The sequence below is a fragment of the Lissotriton vulgaris genome, chromosome 11 (genome assembly GCF_964263255.1).
Source record: "Lissotriton vulgaris chromosome 11, aLisVul1.2, whole genome shotgun sequence".
NCBI classification, from domain to species: Eukaryota; Metazoa; Chordata; class Amphibia; order Caudata; family Salamandridae; genus Lissotriton; species Lissotriton vulgaris.
This window is the reverse complement of record NC_141699.1, coordinates 1,108,622,997-1,108,646,274: the sequence shown is the minus strand read 5'-3', so window position 1 is coordinate 1,108,646,274 and position 23,278 is coordinate 1,108,622,997. Positions and strand designations below refer to the sequence as shown.

The following is a 23,278-nucleotide window of genomic DNA, read 5'->3' as shown; positions in this document are numbered from 1 at the left end:
TGGGTTTAAACAATTATTGTCATCTATGTGATTTTAGAGCTATACACATTATAATTTCCTCTTATACTGTCTGTTGTTTTGGGAAGTGAGGAAGAAGGTCCCTTGTCCTATTTTTAGGAAATATCAACCTACAAAACAATCAGAAGCATCAATCACTTTATTCAAAATGAAATATTTAGATTTGATTGTGTATAATAAGTTAACTCAGAAAGCATATTTTATTGTTTAGTGTTTGAGTTTGTATCAATAAAACCATGTATCAACAAAAAAAATATAAGAGTTTGTAAAAGTGCTTATTGAATTTTACTTGTATTAGATATTTTTAAGAAAAAGGTATAACATCTATTATGTTAAAGTGAACTAGGGTTGCGCTCTGCAGCTTATTCTAATGTTTATCTCCATGGAGATGTGACATTGAAACAGATGTTTTCATACCTTCTAATGAACATTATTGTTTTATATTTCTAAAGGATTATATCTTTGAAATAAATACATTTAGATTGGTTGAAAATCTAAAGCTTACTTTTGGGAGCTGACTGTAGAAGTGCTGTAGTATAACCTGGTACGTTTTTCCATCCATGGCAAAGTAGTAGTTTCCCAACTGCATTGCGTGGCAGAATTTTTCTTCAATGCTAATAAACATCTCCTGTAATCAAAAACATTTTTAGAAATGTGTCATTATTAATGAGTCACTTGTAGAAATAACATCAAAATAAAATAATGGTATGAAATGATATCCCTCTTCCTGCAGGACACTGATAACTGATGGCAGGACCAGGTGCTCTTTAACAAACCCCTTTATCACTGTTATAAGATGAAGACCCCAGTGTTCTGGAAAATCAAATCTGTCGACTTCCAAAGAACATTTTTCCATCAGAACATAGCTTAGAGCTTGCTTGCCTTATGACAGTGCCCTCTGGACTTGAAGTTTGGATGTGTAAACACATTGTTTCATCACATGACATACGTGTGCTCTCAGCAGTGCCTAATTTCTGAATCTTCTAATTATTTTCATAATTCTGTGGTAATCCATATATTCCACAGTCTCCCACCCCCATTTTACTCAGGATAGCTGGTGTGTTGACCTTTGCAGTCAGTGGTTGCAGCCTGCTGCCTGGGCCGAAGCACATGTGCTATTTTTTAAATGTTGGGTATTTTTATGTCCAAATTGCCTATGGTGTCACTTCAGTATGACTCTTTCTTGTATGTAGGTGCGACTAAATCCCTGAACCCTATCACCCATATCACAGTACTGGTGCTTCAAGGAGGGATGAGGATATATCTTCCTCACTGCTTCTAAAACTTAACATGATTTAGCTTCATATTTTTCTTGCAGCCTTGGCTGCAGGGCCTATCTCCTGCTGCAGAATATGTTATGTGATATTACATTTCCAACTTTTAATTGGAATTAAAGAACAAAGGTAATTTCTCGGTGTGTAGGTAACTTCTGCTAGAAAGACCAGTACCAATTTTAAAATTAGATTATTTAATACTTTTTTCAAAGAAGCACCTTTTCCCATTGAAAAAGGAGGCCCGTCAGCTCTAAAGGAGACCCACTGTCAGGATGCCACAAGAGGTGTTGTAGGTAGCAGGAGAATTCCTTTAAAGCTCACGGGGCGGACCAGGGAGGGTCAGTGGTAGGGGTGGTTTGCAGCAGAGAGTTCTTCCCATTGGGAACAGGTATTCTCCATCTTGGATTTCTAGACCTTGAAAACTTGGGATTGTTTTGATACCCAAGGCATGTACCTTAAGAATGTTCTGAGGATTAGGCAGGTCTTCACCAGCAATGGTTGCATGGTCACCCTCTAAAGTCTCATCCTACATCTACCCCAGAGTGAGGCCTTGAAAGGCTCCGTAGACATCCATCACTGCTGCATTAAACAGTTACTCCTAGATTCAGCTGAGCTCCTGCTCCGCTCCTCCTGATATTTAACATAGAGATTGAACTGTTCATTATGCCGATGAGAGACAGTGGATACGGGAAGACGCTCTGACACTTTCAATTAGCCATTGAACCCTTCAACTAAGTAGAACTCTGAACAGTCACAGGGAAATCTTTCTGCTTGTAGTTTTACTCAATGTTAAAACACATTTCTGTGAAGTTACCCAGCAATGATAAACTTCTTGTGGTGTGGGGCATTCTCCAGGTCTTTCATTCTTTTCCAAGCCATACATATTTCCTTTTTCTGCTTTTCTAATAATTCTCATGTTTGTGTTCTAAAGACATTATTTTGCTTAGAAGTGTTTAGGTAGACAGGTTCTGGTTGATTGACCCACCAAGTGTGATATTTAGCTCAGTGCCACCCTAATGTCACAGGTAAGCACATCAACATGCTGGTGAAGCACTCACAGAGGTAGTACGCAGCGGACAGTGGGAGTGTGAGAGGTGGTGATGGTGAGCTCCCTTTAACGAAAATTGGGTCAAGGTGGAGCCATGAGTGATGCCCCATGCAATCATGAAACCAATGAGAAGCACTCTTTATATACCACACTAGTGTCAATTTAACATGTCTTAGTAACATAACGTGCCAGGCCCTGCGAGGCAACAATCTCTGTATTGTTCACTGTGGGGCTCACATGCACATGGGTATTGCCTTCTTTTAACATCCAGTAGTTATTACGTATTATTGCCCAGATGCATCAAACTACTTTTTTGCGATTCCTAATTTGCGAAATTTACCGAATCGCAAATTAGGAATTGCAAAATGGTATGCATCATTTTTCTCTCATTTTATTTGCGATTTGGTAAAAATCGCAATTTTTACCGATTCGCATAAAAATGCGATTTTCAAATTGTGAATTCGCAATTCCCATTCATTCCTATGGGCTGAAATGCCCATAGTAATGAATGGGAATTGCGAATTCGCAATTTGAAATTGCAATTCAACAAAGCATTTCAAGGGTGGAGAGGGGGGTCCAAATGACCCCCCCTGCACCCATGAAATGCACTTTTACCTATAAGTTACATACACACATGTCCTAAGGACATGTGTGCCTGTAACTTAACAGTTCAAAAAATGCATTTTTGTGCATTTTTAAACAATTTTGCAAATTACCACGAGGTTCAACCTCGTGGTAATTTGCACTTGCAATTTGAAAATTCGCAAATTTTTTAAAAATGATGCATTGCATTTAAGGAATCGCAAAATTGCGATTCCTTAAATGCAATCGCATTTTAGAAAATCGCAAAATTAGCGATTTTCAACAAAAACAAATGATGCATCTCAAAAAGCATTTTTGGAATCGCAAACAGCCGATTTTAAGGAATCGCACCGTTTGCGACTCCAGAAATGCTTGATGCATCTGGGCATATATGTATTAAAATGTAAATTACTGTATTGCAAACGGTGTATTTTTACCCACCATTCTTTGAACAAGGCAAGACTATGCTGGAAATCCATAAGAAAGACTCAGAATACTGAGTGGATGTTTTTAACTTACATATCTGTCAAGCACTAAAAAGCTGGAGTACAACTCTATCTAAAACATTTGCTGTTCCTCGCTCATGCTAATGAGGTGGTTACCCAGAAGGCATTGCTTACATCTACTCCATCCATCTTGCTCTTCTGATCGTCCACCACTCGTAGAGTGATGGATGCTGGGATGGAGCCTTCTGGTCCACAGGCGGTGACCAGGATACCCGTGCTAGACTCAGGGATCATTCCAGAACGTTTTCCAACAGTCAGCGCCGTCTGAAGGTTGTCACCTGGGGAACACACACATTCGTAATCTATTAAATACCACATACTCACACCTAAACGTCAATAGCAAACACCAAAATGGCGTGTTTAGGAATGTGGCCCACACAGATTTAATTTCAAATTCAAAATAGCATGCCCAGTTATGTCTAAACAGGACTAGCGACCATGCACTCTTGAAGTCAAACAAGGACAGTCTAACAAGGGGACATTCTAATTACATAGCAGGGGTGTCAAAGGCACATGAAATTAGGGTGAATGCAAATAAAAATCCATCAATGGGACGATGTTTACAGAGCTGTGTAACAAAATTGAAGATGAAAAAAAAGAGAGCTTGAAAAAAACTAAAAAGTAGTAATATATCACATCAAGACACATCTGGAAACTCAAATGTGTCAATGTGGAGAAAAGGTACTTGTTCAGTCTCACCCACAACTGGGTCTTTAGGATTATTCGACACATTGCAAAGTAGATAAGACCAATAGGGTTCCCAAATATCCTGAGGTCTAGATGTTGGTGGCTGCAGTAAGATGTAGGTTTCCACGTAATCATTGGAAATGGCATTGTCTCAGAACCAATCACCGCAAGTAGGTACTTTAGCCTCTCCCCAGTTTATGACACTCTAAACTTGGCCAAGAAGACCATCTCAGTCAAGCGGCAAATCCAAGCAATTGGCCCAGCTCGTTATATGAAATATCACCCATAACAAGGAGAATCTCACACCAATATTTAAAAATAGGGGACATTCCCGCACCAGGTGGAGAAATCCCACTTTGTCCTGTCTTCAGCGGAAACAACTATGGACGAGGGAGATGTCAATCCTATGTTGTTGCCGTAGGGTTTCGTAGGCCCAATAAAAGGTATTTAATACAATAATTTGTGTCTATAGTTCATAGATAGTGTTCCAGTTTGTGTACAGAAATATGTCCATATGGCCTCAGGTGGGGACACACACAGTTCTAGATTCCAAGCTGTCCAAGTCGAATCTGCTCATCCTGGTCTGAATTGTGATATGCAGGTATAGAGCATAGAAACCCATCGGTAGTATTAGCCGAAATCAGTAAGCTCATCAGGAGACCTCATGTAGATCACCCTCTACACGGTTACTTAACTGGGCATAAATAAAGATGTCAAGTGTGGTGGCATCGTCCCTGTAGTGGAACTACTCCAACAACAATAGGAATTTACCATTTACATAAAGCTAGCCCATTTTTGTTATAGCCATCTTCAACAAGGTGGTCTGCAGGTGGGTTTGGTTGTAAGTGGAAGTAAAGGATTTGAAATCAACCCAATGGCTTAGGAGTACAGGCATGGTTCATGGGATTTGTGACAAAGAGATCTCCAGGCCTAACATGTTGTTGAAATCATTTTGATTTCCTGCTGTGGTTTGGAAAGATTTATTGGTAGAAGTCAGACAAGCAGGATCCTATTCATCTGATCATGATCATGATGAGATAGGGAATGCGGGTATCAGGGTAAAATCAGCGTTTTGTCAAAGTGACATTGAGCCACCAGATAACATGTTTCCAGATTTGGCACTTCAACCCACCCGCACCTCCCAACCAAACAGGAGAACCAGAGAATCACAAGCGAACTTTGATGGTTTATTCCCCCAGACAAACTTGATCAGCAGAGTCCAAAGTGCGGTAAGGAAGTACTTACTATAGGTATATTTGTAAATAGATACAGTTGTAGAAGGACTATCATGATATCGAAGGCTTATCTCTTGACAAGGACAATGGAAGTTGGAGCCAAAGATCTGCATGACATAATAGGTTGTCTATTACCCAGCCATACCTGAGCCGAATGACCTGCTCCAGCTGTCTGTGTAGAAATATAGATAGTTATTTAACAAAGTCTGTAACCCAACTGATAGGGCATTTTACGTAACCTGTGTTGTACTCTCAGATATCAGGAAATGGATCGATTTAGACCAATTAATGGAAATACCAGAACATGTCCCAAATCAGATGATCTCACATATCAGTGGGGCGAGCCTGCCCACTGGGACTTTCATTAACCGCAATATATCCTCTACACACATGTACAGCAAGAGGCAGCCATGATGAAAGATGAGGCCTCCAAGCAGGTGCTTTTCTTGGAGCTGCCCAGACTAAGGATCCATGGTCAATATAAATAATACAGGAGATAGGGGGCATCCATGCTGTGTCCTTCGCACTAATGGGAATGTGTCTGATGTGAGGCCATTGGCAGAAGCAAGGGCCATCGGATGTGCATATAAGGGTGAGATGATTGTTGGGTATACCATAATCATTGGAGGGTCACAAACAAAAATGTCCACTCCAGGGATTCAAACCCCTTTTCGGTGTCAAGCAGTCTAATTGTTGCTCTAACCTTAGGGTTGATTTGATTGATCACCGCAATAACCGTGTAGACATTTGATGTTGTGGATTTATGGGGGACAAATTTCAACTGTACAGGAGCAACTAAGCGCTCCGGCAGGAGGCAAAGCAAGGTGGCAAATATTTTAGCAAGAATCTTGTTATCATGATTTGTTAATGAGAGGGGTTGATAAGAGGCACATATAGTGGGTTCTTTTCCAGGTGTAGTGAGGAGAAAGCTGATGGCTCTCTGCATCAAGGGAGTAATTCCCTGTTTTGAAGCATCTCTGTTTATACCTCAATAGGTGAGGAACAAAAATATGTTTGCACGTTTATTACAATGCAATGAGCCCACCTGTGCCCAGGGCTTTATCTCTAGCAAGTGAATCATTGGCTGCAATAACCTCCTCAGAAGAGATTGGTTAAATCAGAAACTGTTGATGGCAGTCCTCAGGCCAAAACAGCACCACTTTGTTTAGGTAGTCAGTAATATCTTCCAGGGGCCCAGCACCCCCAGGAGCATGAAGACAGGAGTACTAATGTACAAATTCAGATAGACTATCTTCATTGTTAGTGAGACTTGTTCCATCCCCATCCTCCAATATATCAATATGGGGTGTAACTCTCTCTCTCTTTCCTGAGAAGTCAAGCCAATGTTCTGCCAGGACTCTCTCCTTCACTGTACTGTCCTGTACTGTTGAAACACAGGTGGTGAGTGATCTGACAGAGTGTAGGGTAAATGTCAGGCCGCTGATACAGAAGTGGTAATTTCTGGAATGGCCAGACAATAATCAAGTCTTGAGGGTGGCGTGTGTTGTGGAATATGCAGTGACGTCTTTTACTGCTGGATGTGCCTAATGCCACAGATCTGCCAACCCATAGAGATTAATGGTATCATGAGTACTTTCACTGCCCGAGTGTGGTATTTGCAGGGGTACCAGAAAAGTCCCATTGTGCATCCAGCACTAAATGTAGGTTAGTATCCATATCATGGCATCTATGCAAGAGTTGTGCAGGTGGGAGAATACATCTAGTAAAAGCTGAGGGTCATCAATATTTGGTATGTATGTGTTGACCTTTTCTAGGGTGCCCACTAATGTCAAATGTCAAATGTCAGATGCTTTTATATAGCGCACTTATCACCAAAAGAGGTCTAAAGGCGCTTTGCAGAAGAAAGGCATTAACCTACCAGAGTGGAGACACATCACAAGGAGACTTTATTTGGGAAAGAGCCACTGCCCACATGCATCAAGCTCCCGTTTTGCGTTTCCAAATTTGCGATTTTTACCGAATCGCAAATAAGGAATCGCAAAACGGGATGCATTATTGAAAGTGATTAATATTTGGGATTCGGTAAAAATCTCAATTTTTACCGAATCGCAAATATTATGCGAATTAAAAAATGCGAATTCGCAATTCCCATTGATTCCTATGGGCCAAAAGGCCCATAGGAATCAATGGAAATTGCGAATTCGCAATTTTGAAATCGCAAATGTTGATGCATTCCATGGGTGCAGGGGGGGGTCCAATCGCATTTTAGAAAATCGCAAAATTAGCGATTTTCTACTAAAACCAATGATGCATCTCAAAAAGCATTTTTGGAATCGCAAACGGCCGATTTTAAGGAATCGCACCGTTTGCGACTCCAAAAATGCTTGATGCATGTGGGCACACGTCTTTAAACCCCTCCGAAACTCCAAATGATTGGAGAGGGACAGGAGATAAGTGGGTAACTTATTCCATAGTTTGGGGGCCACATATGAGAAGGATCGGCATCCATTCCGGGACGTCCGGACTCTAAGCTGAGACAGCAAGAACTTAGAGCAAAAGCGGAGGGCTCGGGACGGGGTATACCAGGCTAATTTTTTTGTTAAGTAAGAAGGGGCAATGCCGTGAAGGAGTTTATGAGTTAAGCTCAAGATTTTAAAATGGCATCTTTGGCACACAGGTAGCCAGTGCAGTTTTTTAAGAGTAGGTTTGGAGGCAGACCTAGGAGGCAGACCCAGCACTAGTCTTGCCGCCGCGTTCTGAATGGTTTGTAGTTTAGTCAGCAGGTTCTGACATGGCATTTCCATAATCGAGCCTACTGACAATCAGTCCCTGGGCCAGGGGCTTTCTGGCTTAACGTGGAAGTCATTTGAAGATTTTACGCAGTTGCCGTAGTATGCCGAAACAAGTCCCAGCAACCTGGTTGACGTGAACCTTAATGGAAAGATCCCCGTCGAGCATGATCCTAGAATAACAAATCTACAAACGCAGTCACCATAGATCTGATGAAGTTTAAAGATTATGGCAGGACGTACAAAAATACACAGTTTTCTGGAAAAAGTAGTAAATGAAGAGAAGTAGCAGTAATGGATAAGTTTGGGCTGAAGGAAATGGGCATTTGGGTGCCAGGTGTGTCTCTTGAAAGAAGCCCACAATTGGGGCCAAGTATGTCAATACGCTGCTGGCTTCGTGATGGTCATTAGGACCTCTGATATTCCAAGTTAGCCATTTAAGAGTGAGCCTACGAGAAGTCATAAATCAAAGAGGAAAATAAAATGAACAAAGTAGTGTGTGACATACAGATGGCAAAAAATCATGCATTAATAACCATAGAGCGTGCATGACAGTGAATCAACGGACATGACAACACCTTAACACAGCTCCACCCACACTGAAAACCTCAACATTCAGTGCTACTCTGCTAAAGTCAAGAACCCAAGAGCAAAAACAAAAGCCAACAAAGGGTGATACACACTAAGAGGTGTGAAATCGCTTCTAGGCAAGTCCAAGTGAAAGAACATAGTAGCAGTTTGTTTAAATTAGAAGGAGGGAAGTGCTGCTACCTGTAAAGCATGGCAAACACAAGAAAAGGTGAGTATGAACATCACAACCAGTTCCCTACAAGAAGTTATCACAAAGGTGATGCCCCAGGCATCTTGGAAGTGGGAAGGAGAGGATCAGTTCAGCTTGGAAGTTCAGTCTTCCTCAGTGTTGGCCTGCCTCCTTCCGTCAGGACAGGCACCTCCTGCAGAACCAGTCGATGATGAAGGTGTGGCCCTAGAAGCAGATCACATCAAATTTGGGGATATAAGGACATGTTGGAAGGTAAGGACCCTGCCATCAAGTTCCATCCTTAGTCACACTGGTTATGGCATACCCCACACCACTGTACATTTGTGGCAGGGGTCCTGGACTTCATCAGTAAAGTCAGGTAAGATCAGAATTGCAGAACCTTGACCGTGAAGTGGTCCTTTCTCATGAGCTAATCGCAGAGCAGTATATCAGTCATGGAAGTTGAGAAGTCTGGCTATGATCAGCGGGGGAGGTGCCCCTCGAGGGGGACCATGCACAAGTGACCTACAAGCTCTTTCCACAAGACACACCTCAGAGAAATCTTTACGACTGAAGAGAAATGTAAGCAGGGATTCCAAAGAGGAAGCCATCGTGTTGTTATTTGTAGATTCAGCAATGCCAATAATGCAGCCATCATTGGATCTGGTGTGCTCCCCAAGGTCCTCATTCTTCACAGCAGTGGTCGGAAACTGTTTTTCTAGATTGGTGACTTTGGCTTTAGTAGCACCTGGATCAGCCTCAAGGTCAAAGATCCTATACTCTGCTCCATCAAGTCAAGCATCAGTGAACTGAATGCTGATTTTGAGTACCAGCAGGATGGCCCCTAAGGAGTGCCCAGGTGCTTCACCCTCAGCGCCTAACAGGTGATCAGCAGTGCATGTGGACAATTCAGAATGGTGTGTTTTATTTTATCAATGTGGTATTTCTCCTGCTTTAGGTCCCCTTGCTCATCACAATCAGTAAAACAGCATGAGAAAGGAATGTAGAGGGCTGCAGGGAAAGTCCACCCGCAACTCCACAGTAGAGTTTAGAGAGATCACAGGTACCAAATATGACGTAAAATGGGGCCTATCCAAGGCTGCATGTGTCTACAATGTCAGGCAAGGCCAGGCATGTGCTCTTACTGGAGGGTGATGAACATGATGTATAAGGTCCTAAGGTGGGCTCGAAGAGAGTGTTGTTCATCCAACACTTGTTCTCTGTAATGGCCACAGATGACTCAAGCTAGAGGGGAGGAGGCAAAGTGCAAGGGTTCTTGTTGGGTTCCGTCTGCAGTGCATCATAGATCACTCTACCCTGCCCACTCCTACCTTCCTCCCCATGGCCCGGGGATGCACAGCACATGTGTTTCAGGGCCCAAGGTGGGGAGACACAAGGGGACACTGTTGGTTGCGCCCACCCAACATGGCAGGCGGGTGAGGGAGCCGACCTCAGGATCACCAGCAGCTCATGTTGCTGCTGGGCTTCTGGTGTGTACGTTCTAAGAACCTTGCTGTGTAGTCCCTGGGGACCTTGATGGGTGCAAGACATCCTTCCCAGAGAGTGGAGGGGGACTTATTATGTTTATTGGCTCCCCGGTGCTCATGAGTGCCCTTGCAGAGCATAGCTCTGCACTAGGCCGCCTTCTTAGTTGCCTATGTGGACATGCCTCCATCCCGTACAGACGTTACAGGCACATTATTGCTTGCACTTCATACGCCATAGAGAGAGATAGAAGCAAAATTATACAGATTGGAAGCGTACGCTTTGACCAATCACACACCACCCTTTATTTCTCCAGAGACAGTGATTGTGGACATGTATGTGGCCGTATTTCAACACTGGGGACTTCTCTTACATATTTTTAAATTGTGTTTTCTGAACCATGAGTTTCATACTGAGGGCCTTTGATGGTAAAACATCATGAAATCTTTTTTATAGAGGTGTCAACATCTGATTCACTATAGGGGGTTACAAAGGATCTGTCAAAAGAAAATAAACCTCCGGCAGATTGCCTGTCTAGACATCTGGTGGAATACCCACCCTAGTTAGATGAACATACATATGTCACTATTGGAGATACCTCCGTGCTTGTCATCGGTTCTACAAAGATATTGAACCAGTCATGGTGATAGAACTGCTGCCATTTTTATGCTGAATTATTGACTACCATTTCTGGCAGATTAAACTCCACAAAAGACCAGTCTGGAATCAAAGGGCAGAATTTCTTCAAATTGCACATAGATATTGGAAAGCTGATCTACCCAGGAGTTGAGCCCAAATTATGGTGGATAATCAAATAACGCCCTGGCAGACAAAAAATTAAATCAGACCATTAAGAATGGTTTAGATTTGAGAAATGTGTGGGAATTGGTGAGACTTGAACTGAGCTGTGTCTTAAGACAGAATACTCTAACATCTCCCTCAAGTCCTTGAAGTTGCAAAAGAAGGTTCTTTCGGGGGGAAATTCATCATATGAAAAGAAGATTGGCCCAGTATGTTATGGGAATATTAACAGGTATGAGTAGTATAATATTTTACAGACCTGTCACCATAACTGTCCTAATTCTGGCCTCCAAGAGTTCCTCCAGCACTGGCTTTGTCTCCGGCTTCAGCTGGTTTTCCATAACCAGCAACCCAAGAAATTCCAAGTTAGATTCAACATCTTCCCTTCAAAGCAAAAGAAAAAGGCAAACAATACAGTAAAGCAACCAATATAAGAATGTCCCCCATCTTTGTCTTCTTTCAGGTCAATCTGTGGATCTGATCTTGCACTCTGTCTTCAGGATCTAATCCCTCAGCCATCCCTTCAGATCCTCTCATTTTCCCCCTAAGCACAACAACCAATACACAGCTACTTCCCTATTTAGTATCTCTCTGAAATCTTTCTCTTGCTATGGTCACATTCTTAAGTCTCTCCAAACATACTCAAAAATGCATTCATCATTACCGCTTTCCAAATATCTTCCACTCCTGATACAAGACAAAGTTTTAGTCTAGGGGATGCTAGTAGACCCTTTAAGTATACCCTGGAGAAGCACACTGCTACATGGGTAGGACTTCTGAACCTCTTGGCAACATTTCAATGGGTAATGATCCATCAATCATTGGAACTATCTCATGTCAGTGTTTATGAGTGCCTTCAGCTAGTAGACTTCAGGACATTGCCGAAGAAATGTGTCAAGTGTCTCCAGATGCAATGGAATCTCATCAGCTTCCAAAGATAATGTGTCTGCTTTGCTAATTCCAATTCCCTGCCTAAAAATCTTTACTGGCGAATACATTATGAGGATGCCTCTGAAGTATTCAATATTACCTGGGACAGTATTTCTTGACCTTATCCATCTATTTGGCTGCATTCACAATGTAATCATAAAGCTAGTTCTGGTTATCCTTAATCTGTCAATTAACTACAAATTCTTTCCCTTCAGGAGATCAATAGAGCAGAGGTTCTGAATGGCTTAACATTGATATTTCGTGATTTGGTATTTGGACACCTACAATGCTCTCCTTCCAGATACTCAATTGGCATCCATTTAGAATCATATTTTAGGAGTTGTAAAATCTAAGAAATCAGCTTACAAATTTAGAAAAGCACACTAAAACATGAAAATTCCAGGCACTCAGAAAGCGCCTTGAGATGTTTTCGAATAGGATATTGTTCTAAACATGCTTTCCCCTTTAGTCAGGCACTCACATAGACCTAACCTGTTTTTGTAACCCTGAGTCCACAGCCAGAAGCTGGCCTTGTGTCACACTAGAAGGAGGTCTTGTGGAGCAAGATATAAAACTGATAGTCATATGAAAGGCCATTAAATACTAATTTAGCAATTTCCAATTACTGCAATGCGATCATCTCAGCAGAGCAGCTGCCTTTCCTTGCTGAGGTTTGACGATTCCATCAGGAAAGAGTTACCTCCTCTTCTTGAAAGGGCTTGTGGGATGGATGGCTCGCTCTCTTACCTTGCTAAACTGTTCAGTTCAGATGGCGTCTTTGATGGGATAGGCTTGTACGCCAATCCAATGACCCGAAATCCTTGCATGGTGTAAAGATGGAGTTTGTTTGAAAAATCGGAAGGCACTATTCAAAGAAAAAATATCACAGACTGACATTCTGTTACATCACAAGAACTCACATTTTCACGTTTCATTTAGTCAGAAGACGTCTCATATTTATGCTTAGATGAAGAGTGCTTTAGTAAATACTATTATTTAACCACATGATGCCAATTGTGTTGGTGAATAATTGTGTTTGGTGAAAAAAACAGGTACAAAAAATTCAGATGATTTTACCAGTTATTTACAGTGACTTGGCCAAATGTACCAAGAATCAATTTGTAAAAAATGGTTTCAAATTATGCACTGAGATTTTGCAAATTGATTCTGATTCTGCGAATAAACCCATGTACTAGTCCTTTGTTTTTGTAAATTCCCTTTAGAGTGGGTCACAATCTGAACTACCTCATGAATACTAATAACTATCAATTGAGTGGTTGCACATTGCAATATGGTGAACTGCTGAGGTCAGCAGTTCACCATATCTTTGATTGCCTTTAAATAAAGTAAACTTTTATTTTTTTTAAATGAGGTCTGTTTTGTTTAAAAGAAACAGGGCTTGATTTCAAAAGTAGAGTTAATTTCTTTGAAACAGTCTGTAGACTACTGCTCACATTTTGAATTCTAAATTTGAAGGGGTCCCCTTTTGGGAATGAGGAGTTTCACACATCATTTGAGGTGTCAGTAACTTTTCAATGGACTGCGACTGGAATTGCAGTTGAAAAACATTGATACGTCTTAATTTTAATTGAAATTTGGAAGGGCCTGAAGACATGGATCTTCCTGCAGTAGTACTTCTCTCAGCTTCCTCAGGTAACCAGTGCTTAGCGCCAGGACACCCAAGGGGAATTGCGTGCTCTACAAGTGCAAATAACATAACATAACATAACATAACACCCTCACTGGTCTACCCAAGATCTCCCTAGCACCCTTAAACACAACACAGCTGTTAGACTACTCACTGGCACCAAAAAATTCGACCACATCTCTCCACATATGAAAGCACTGAACTGACTTACCCTAGAGGCCAGAAACCAGCTGAAACTGGCATGCATCACACCAAAGGTTCTTTACTCAAACTCCCCTGCTTATCTGGCACAAAAACTAGTGATAAATGGAGGAAGCAGGAACTCCCGGTCCGCCAGAAACCTCGTACTCCAACCCACCTTTTTTTGGAAAAAAAGAACTTATGATAGGGCATTCACCGGGGCAGCACCTAGAATCTGGAACTCTTCCCCACCAGCCATCCGAAGAATCCATTCTCTAGCACGTTTCAAGAAGGAGGCAAAAATCTTCCTCATGGGTATATTCCTTCCCTAATGCCTGCCATGCCTGACCACAAATCTGATATTTCTAAGACTATTGTTCCTTTCCCAGATCACCAACTCTTTTTTACCGACTTTAAATATGATTGCAATCTTAGCTTGGTATCCTCAGTATCCCCTATGTTCCCTACACCCCAGCCCCTCGCCACCCCTTTGTACAGTTCTGTATATTTCTGCACCTTGAACTTTGTTTGTACACCTTGGTATATCTTGTAAAGAGCCCTGATACCCTCACGGGTCAGTTTGCGCTCTATAAAACACTAAGATAAAATAAAATTAAAAATGAAATAGAACTATTGCCTTTGCCAATGCTCATACTAAACTGTAACTTAATGGTGTTTTGGGCCCATAAGGTAATATGTTGCCAAGATGTTATCTTTCCACAGTACTATTTTTAAATACAGTTTGTCTTTCATTTCTTGCTATTTATAATGCTGTTCCCCAACTGTAAACATGCTGGAGGGCAGATTTCATTTTCAATACCCCCTCATTTCTGTGTAGAATTAACTATGGGTTACAGTTTATAAGATTTTGAATATTCCCAAATCTCTATAATGAGAATATTGCAAGTCACAATAGAGTTCTGGAACTTTACGAGATGCTCACTGGGGGTCCTCATGCCTACGTATGGAGAAGGGACAAGGGAACCCTACAAGGTTTCCTAATGTTGTAAATGCTCATTGGTGAGCTGTTTTTAATCTATGTCTCTGAATACCTGTCTCAGGTCTGCAGAAGCTGATCACCTTCTCTGGTGCTCCTTTCATGAAGACCAGGCACTGGTCGCTTCCAACTACCTCTGTGACAACCGACATCCTCTGTAGGCCGGAGGAAAATGGGAACTGGTGCACGATGGCGAGGCCTTCGACAGGAACCTAAGGATGAAGGAGAAAATTACGTCTGCATGAATTTAAACAGTTAGATTAACTTTTCCTCTATTTCACAATTTTTGAGCTGTTCAGGACACATGTAGCATAATGGAGGTATCATATGTCATAGCCCAAATGTCCCAGGTGACGTGGCTGATAGACGACTTGGAGCCACACCCAATTATGAGTACTGGGGGTGACCTAGAGTCTCTGGTGGTTGTGAAGGTGACCAAGAGTCTTTGATGGTTGTAGAGGTGACCCAGAATATTTTCTGGTTTTGGAGATAACCCAGAGTCTCTACTGGTTGCAGTTGTGAGCCAGAGTCTCTGTTGGTTATGGGTCAGACTCAGAGTATCTGCTGGTTGTGGAGGTGACCCAGAATCATTGCTGGTTTTGGAGGTGACTCAGAGACTCTGCTGTTTGTGGAGGTGGCACATAGTCTCTGCTAGTTGTGGATGTGGCCTAGAGTGCTGGTAATGGAGACTAGCTAGACTCTCTGCTAAGCATGGGCGGAAAATCCGTACCGCTTGCGGATTTTGCAGATTTTCGGTAAATTCGTAATCCGCGAGATTCGCGAATTTCCCGCAAAATCCACAAACGGAACGGATTGAGTCAAAAGTTCAAGCTGACTTTTGTAACTCTTTTAGAATGGCGCCGGCAAGCTGCAAGAACCATTCTAAACTAGTTACAAAAGTCAGCTTCAACAGGAAGCTCTAATAGATAAAGTAAAGCAGGTGCTGCTCAAATTCAGTTACACAATCATTAATCACCCCAAACTTGGGGTGATTAATGATTGTGTAACTTAATTTGACCTTCAACTGGAGCACCTGCTTTACTTTATCTATTAGTGCTTCCTGTTGAAGCTATTTCTAGCTATTTTAAATTGGCGCTGGCATCTTGCGGGCGCCATTCTAAGTGGGGCTGAGGGCAGAAGGGCACAAAAGTGGGACAGAGGGCAGAAGGGGACAAAAGATGAGTGGGGCAGAGGGCAGAAGGGCACAGAAACGAGTGGTAAAGAGGGCAGATGGGCATAAAAAACGAGAGGGTGGCAGTGATTAAGCAGGCAAAAAAAACCTCGCGAAATTGCAAAGCGCCTCGCGAACACCCGCGAACACGCAAAGCACCTCGCGAACACGCAAAAACAAAAAAATCCGCAAATTCACGCGAATTCGCGAATTTTGCGGATTGCCAATTCGCAAATTCGCGAATTGCGAATTCGCAAAATTCACCCATGCTTACTCTCTGCTGGTTTTAAAGGTGGACCAGAGTCTGTGCTGGTTGTGGCAGTGGTGCTGGTTATGGAAGTGACCCAAAATTTCTGCCGGTTGTTAAGGTGTCCCAGAGTCGCTGCTGGTTGTGGAGGTGACTCAGTGTCTCTTCTGGTTGTGGAGGTGACCTAGATTCTCTGCTGGTTATGGAGGTGACCTAGAGTCTCCGCTGGTTGCGGAGGTGACCTAGAGCGCCTGCTACTTGTGGACATGACCTATAGTCTCCACTGGTTGTGGAGGTGACCCAGAGGCTCTGCTGGTTGTGGAGGTGACCTAGAGTCTTTGCTTGTTTGGATGGTGAACCAGAGTCTCTGCTGGTTGTGGAGGTGACCCAGAGACTCTGCTGGTTGTGGAGGCAACCTAGAGTCTCTGCTGGTTTTAGAGATGACCTAGAGTCTCTGCTTGTTTCAATGGTGACCCGGAGTCTCTGCTGGTTTTTATTGCTGCATCCTGCACTGTTGTCTTGCCCGTTTCTGTATTCCACAGTTTGCACTGTTGTCTCGTCTTATTTCTCCCCGTTGCCCGCTTTTGCCTTCTGTAAACCCCGCCTGCTACCCCCCTTGCTCTTCCCGCCACTGCATCCCCTGCAGCCCCGCCCCCAGCAATCCCAATCGCTGCCCCGCTCCTGCCTCCCAGCTGCTCCTACCTCCCACATCCCCACATATTGAGGCTGCGCAGCAGCCATGCAGCAGACGCGCGCAGCGGACGCACGCAATGGACGTGCCGCAGGCGCGTAAATGGCATGCCTAAGGAAAGCCTGTCTGCGCCCGTCCATGCCTGGACTGTGCCCAGTGCCAGGACCCCTGGCCCCACAAACGCCACGACACCCGCATCTGCTACGACTCCAGCACCCTCCTCACACTTAACACTGGACGATCACCCACCTGCTGCCTAGCCACCCGGAAACGCACCCTTGGACCCTTCTCCTGCCAGGACTGCCGCTCCACCAGCATCTGGCCCGCCAAACCACCTACCAAAGAACCCAACTACCTCAGATGCATCCTCCTCAACACCCGCTCCGCACGCAAACACGCCATGGAACTCTGGGACCTCCTGGACTCCAACACCCCAGACGTCGCCTTCCTGACAGAGATCTGGCTGAACCCCTCCTCGGCATCCGACATCGCCATAGCCATCCGGAAGGCTACAAGATCACCCACAAGGACTGCACCAATGGTCTAGGAGGAGGAATCGCCATTGTCCACAGGAACACTCTCAACGTCTCAACCAACACCGACAACACCCTCAGCACTGCCGAACACCTACACTTCCAGATTCACACCGATCCCAACACCACCCTCAGAGGAACCCTCATCTACAGACCCCCCGGACCCCGAGCACAGTTCATCGACTCCATCACCGACCTCGTGACCTCAGGTGAAATCTTGGTCTTGTAAACACCAATACACCTGATCTCTTCTCACGGTGTAGGCTGGGTATCACATCTGCACACTAAAATACATCACAGCTACTCATGGCGCAGATAATAAAACGTCTCCTCTAACTGTGATGGACATTGCTACAGCTCAAGTCATAAAACTATAACAGAGTTTCAGTAACTTATATTGCACAACTTGTCAGGACTATATTTGGAACACAGATAGGGACTTGGGCATGGACTGGTGGCTGGGTAGAAAAAGTAAGCAGAAAGAGGATTTCAGCAGTGCCCAGGATCACACAGCGAGTCAGAGGAAAAAAGGGATTCAAACGTGAAAAAGATGGTAAAGACACAGAAAGGACAGGCCCACATGAGGTGATCTAGCATTCAGAATAGCCAACACCCAAATCTGCCAACCCAAATGTAAGTACCTTGGTGGCCTTCGGTCCTGGCTTGAGAATTATTGATGATGTTCGATTCCCTCTGACGTTTTCACTGATACTCTGATCCTCAACCTCCTGGAAGCAAAAAGAAGAAAATCATTTAGGGCAGTGATACACAATGTAACTTATAACATATATATATATATATATATATATTGTTTCATTAAATAAAATCATAAACTCACATATAAGATTTGTAAAGTACATGTGGTGCTATAACATAAGAATTCTATCTGTAAATGTTTCAAGATACTGCAGTTTATTTTCTAAAAATAATCGATAAGATGTTTGCGTCTGACAGAGCTCAGTAGAGCCTCAGTAGTTAAGCAGTGCTTGAAGGCCATCTTGCAACAAAAAGTGCCCTTTTTATTCAAATTGCCATTAAATGTTTAGTCTATCCTGTTTAGCAACGGAACAGTACCAAAAACAAGCATTGGCAATGCCAATATGTTTGGCTTTAAAGGAATGTTTTATGCTAATGTGAAGCTTCACAAATAAATAGCATGGGAATAGATGTATTTGTGTAGAAGCAAAGATCTGTAGAATAGTATTGGTGTATTGACATAGGTTAAAAGGTCAGGTGACAGTTGAATTGAGAAGCCATAGATAAGCATTAATTTAGGATAATGGCTGCTCTCCTCCCATCTGTTCTACTGCCAGTAAAAAACACCATCAATTGACATGTATGTACCCCTGAAAATTCAAGCTCAGGCAGCTGAATAAATAAACAAAATTATCACAGCTGTGTTAAGGGCAAGCACTTCTTTTTTGAAGCACACAACTCCTACCCAATCAAAACACGTACTCCTGGCTCCCAACATGTGTCTGAAGCCACAGCCTCTCCCTAGTGATGCCCACATAAGTGTCTGGCAAAAGTTAGGCCAGATTCTTCTGATATCTTTTTATGGAACCAGCAGAAAGCACATTCTTATGATGCTCAGTTGTTTGATGCTTCCCTCAGGCAGCGTTGCGTGGTTGACATCTTACACGCGTCAGCAAGACGATCAGCAGGTTTGACGCAAACGAAGGTGGTGGAGTCAACAACATGTAAGATAAACTGAAGCTGCCTATTTTAGATAGTTTGAGAGCGGCTTTTGAGCCTATATTAATCCATTCTGTACTGACTTCTAGATCTGCCAACGCTTTGCTTAGTTGTAGGGTCCAAGGATGTGTAGGGTCTTCCTTAACTTTAATCATTTCCTGGAGGTGGTACTTCTTTGTGTGGGCTTTAGATTTCAAGGTGCTATAGCGGAGTGTATTGAATGCAGCGCTGCATGCATATTCCTGGTTTGCTGAGCTAAATGATGCGGTGACTTTCATGTGTATTTGGAAGTAAGAAGACTTATGTGTACATTTTACGTTATATTGAGTCCAGCAGCGGTGTTGGGCGTTTGAAAGCAATGGAAGAAAGATGGCTTTGAGGATGGAGTCTACCGATGAGCTATACAGCTCAGCATTTCACATGACGAATATTGAGACCAATGCTTTATTCTGTCTGGTTGCCGGTTTGTACTGTGGTGAGCCATTGTTGGAAAGCCATATTCCTGGAACGCGCAAGCACGCAAAACACAATGGCCCCCTCCTGGTGAGCTCCTCACCGGAACAGCCCGTTTTCGATGAATTCAATACACATTCCTGTCAGAATATTTCTTTATAATGCTGTGGCAGTACTCTGCAGATCTTACCTGTCGCTGTGGTGGTTTTCCTGGTCTGCACGACATCGGAAGCTGCGTTTTCTTTCCTCCTGCTTCAACTTCGAACTCTGTTTCAAGGTACTGCCCAGCTTTCCTGTCAGGGGGGTGGAGTATTGCTCAGGAAAGCGCCTGGCTTCGGCCTAACCACTCCCACAGTCTGTTTTATCTGCTGCAGCAACCTTTTTTGATGCGTTTTTTCTGCAGTCATCTCCTTTTCCTTCACTTTGAATTTATTTACAGCCGTAATGTTTTTTTATAATAGGAAAATGGAGAATAAAAATGGGCAAACACCTCATAATAAGAGGAAACAACATATTTTTCCTCCTCCAATACAATCTAAAGTGGTAGAATCTAGTGATCCTACCTTAGCATTAATTCTTGATGAAATTCAAGCACTTCGATCCTAGCACTGATACAATAGCGTCAGAGATTAACAACCTATGCAAAGATATGTCTAGTATGTCAATGAATATAATTCAATCAAATTCCAGGACAATAAAGTTAAAATCGATGCCTTTGCACCGCTTGTGGCAAAATTATCTCCTATGTCTTCTCTCCTTCTGGATTTTCAAAATCGCAACAGGCAATACAACTTACGTATTTTTAATTTGCCAGAAGATGTAGAAGGTTCCATTTGCAGACTACATTTGGAGAATTTGATACCTGGTCTTTTGAATATCAAATTTCCAGAGAAATTTGAAATAGATAAAGCACATAGAAGTCTGTCTCATCGTAATCCTCACCACACAAAACCAAGACAAATGATTTTCAAGGTTTTACGTCACCATCATTGGATTTTGATAAGGAAAGCAGCACAGGAAATTTCTTTCTTACTGGTCAATGGTAATAAAACTGTTCCAAGACTTTGCTAAGGATACTGTTAATACTCGCAAGGAATTCACAGACATTCGTCCACGATTTAAAAGTCTTGGATTCAAATATGGTCTTTTTGATCCTTCAACAATGCGAATTTGGAAAGATAATTTTTCAAAGTCCTTCCGACGACCTAATGATTTAAGATTATTCAAGGATCAGCATTCACAGCATTCTATGGATACGCATGATTCTGCTACTTGAACATTACTCTAATATGTATTTCCAACTAATATAATGTTTATTTCCACACAGGGCTCCAATGGTTCGGTCATGCTTGCAAAGCGTGTGTGTGTTTTAAACTTGTTATTAATGATTATTTGTTGTCGTCTTTTCTATGTTTGTTTGTCTTCTCTTTTGTCATTCTTTCTTCCAATACCCATTTTTAGAGCTTCTATTCTTCATTGTTCTTCTTCAACTTTTTCTCCTCTTTTTAGTCTTTTCTTACTCTCTACTTTACTCTGGCTAATGTTCATAACATTAAAATAATCTCTTTGAACGTCAAGGGTTTACGACATCCTGTAAAACTTACAAAAATTCTATATTATTTAGGAAGCTGTACGGCAGATATTTGCTTCATACAGAAAACGCATATTGAAGACAAAGTTTTAGATTATATGAAAAAAGTGGGTTGATACAAGTATATATTCTCCTGCAAAGGGTAAAAAAAATGGTGTTGATATTCTTTTTGGGAAAAAAACGACATTGTCAAATTTTAAGTAAAACCTCGGATTCAAAAGGTAGATATGTCATAGATATAATTAATTTTCCTGATACAGCTATGTTTTTACTTAATGTATATGGTCCAACTGCTGATGATCCTATTTTTGGTCTACTCTAACTAGTGAAGTACTCAAGTTGGGTAACGTACCTCTTATAGCTGGAGGAGATTTCAACCTCATTTTTAATCCTTTATTAGATAGATATTTTCTCGCTAAATTTTGACCTCCTAAAGCATTTTTTTCTTTTAAATCTTTTTTTAAAACAACAAAATCGGTGGATAACTGGCGATTGCATTTTCCTATGGAAAACATGTTTACCTTTTACTCTAACCCACATAACTCACACTCAAGACTTGATTATTTATTAATTTCCAGACAACAAATTAATTCTGTTGTTACTCCTACTATTGGCAATATTGATATTTCTGATCATGCCTTGATTTCCATTGTTCTACAATTTAATTCAAATTTTAAAGCACAAGCCAGATGGCGCATGAATACTAGTATTGTTCTCAATAAACAAAATAAACTGAACATTTTAAAAGCACTTCAAGAATACTTGCAACTTAAACCAGAAGGCTCTACAACTATGGTGAATAGATGGGACGCTTTTAAAGCCTATATCAGGGGTGCCTCCATTTCTCTCATGGAACATGAAAACAAAACATTCAATGCAAGAATTAAGGAATTGGATAAAAAAATTGCAAAATTTGAGAGACTGTTTATTACCTCTAATGATCCTCAATATAGATTAAAATTACATAAAACATTGATTTGATTTTAATTCAATCCTTAGCAAAAGAGCTGGTGTTCAACTCTCTAACGTTAAAGGCAAATTCTGTTTTAATGCTAACAGATCTGGACCGCTTTTGGCCAACTATTACATATCAAAAAAGATACAACACAAATAAATTCAATTCATGGCCCCAATGGGAAAATTGCATTATCGCAAAATGATATTGTTAATGAATTTTTTAAATTATTACGCTACTCTATATAATAAACATAAATTTGATGATTCTTCTTTAATTGACTCTTTTTTTATCTAAATGAGGTGTACCCAAGGTTTCTCAATTAACTAAAAATAAATTAGATTTACCCATTACTGAAGATGAAATTTTATTAGCCATTAAGTCTCTTAAACTAAATAAATCCCCAGGACCGGGTGGCATTCCAGCAGAATTTTATAAAGAATTTCAGTTGCAGCTTATTCCTCATTTATTTAAACTATTTACCTTTTTTAGTTCTATAGGGGCTACAACAGGTTCTTTTACTGAGGCTTTGATTGTTGTACTACCTAAACCTAACAAAGACCCTCCACTTGTGTCAAATTACCGCCCTATTTCCTTAATAAACCAAGATTGTAAACTCTATGCCAAAATACTTGCAACTAGGTTAACCTCTTGTTTAGATTCTCTTATTCATCTAGATCAGTCTGGGTTTATGAGAAATAAATACTCTGTCAATAACACAAGAACTTTATTACATGTTATAGAAGGCTTCCTAGAGAACCTTATTGGTATCAAGGAACGCTTCAAACAAAGGAGGTACGAGCACAAAATCCTCGACAGGGATGAACAGAGAGCACTCAGCCTTCCCAGAGCAGGACACACTTAAAACTTAGAACTAGCACAGCAGACAGGACAGGCAAACATCACAACAGTAAACATCACAAGGGAAGAATAGCCTTTTTCACCAACTACACGACAACTAGAGACAAGATCTTCCGGGCTTTCAGAAAACACTGGCACCTGCTACTGGAAATCCCCACACTACGCCCACTTATCAGTGAC

The 23,278-nt window shown here is 41.8% G+C and overlaps 1 protein-coding gene across 2 annotated transcripts in view; it reads right to left on the bottom strand.

Annotated features, from left to right (window-relative positions):
* The window catches only part of LOC147684253 (putative cation-transporting ATPase 13A4), a 296,688-nt gene that overhangs the window by 76,893 nt on the left and 196,517 nt on the right, over window positions 1-23,278 (bottom strand). For both annotated transcript variants that reach the window (XM_086944650.1, XM_086944651.1), the window contains 6 exons: window positions 18,185-18,271; window positions 14,957-15,113; window positions 12,824-12,941; window positions 11,406-11,530; window positions 3,543-3,706; window positions 524-646 (listed from right to left, as the gene is read on the bottom strand). In XM_086944650.1, coding sequence (XP_086800776.1) covers window positions 524-646; window positions 3,543-3,706; window positions 11,406-11,530; window positions 12,824-12,941; window positions 14,957-15,113; window positions 18,185-18,271 — 774 coding nt within the window. The remainder of the gene's footprint in view (window positions 1-523; window positions 647-3,542; window positions 3,707-11,405; window positions 11,531-12,823; window positions 12,942-14,956; window positions 15,114-18,184; window positions 18,272-23,278) is intronic.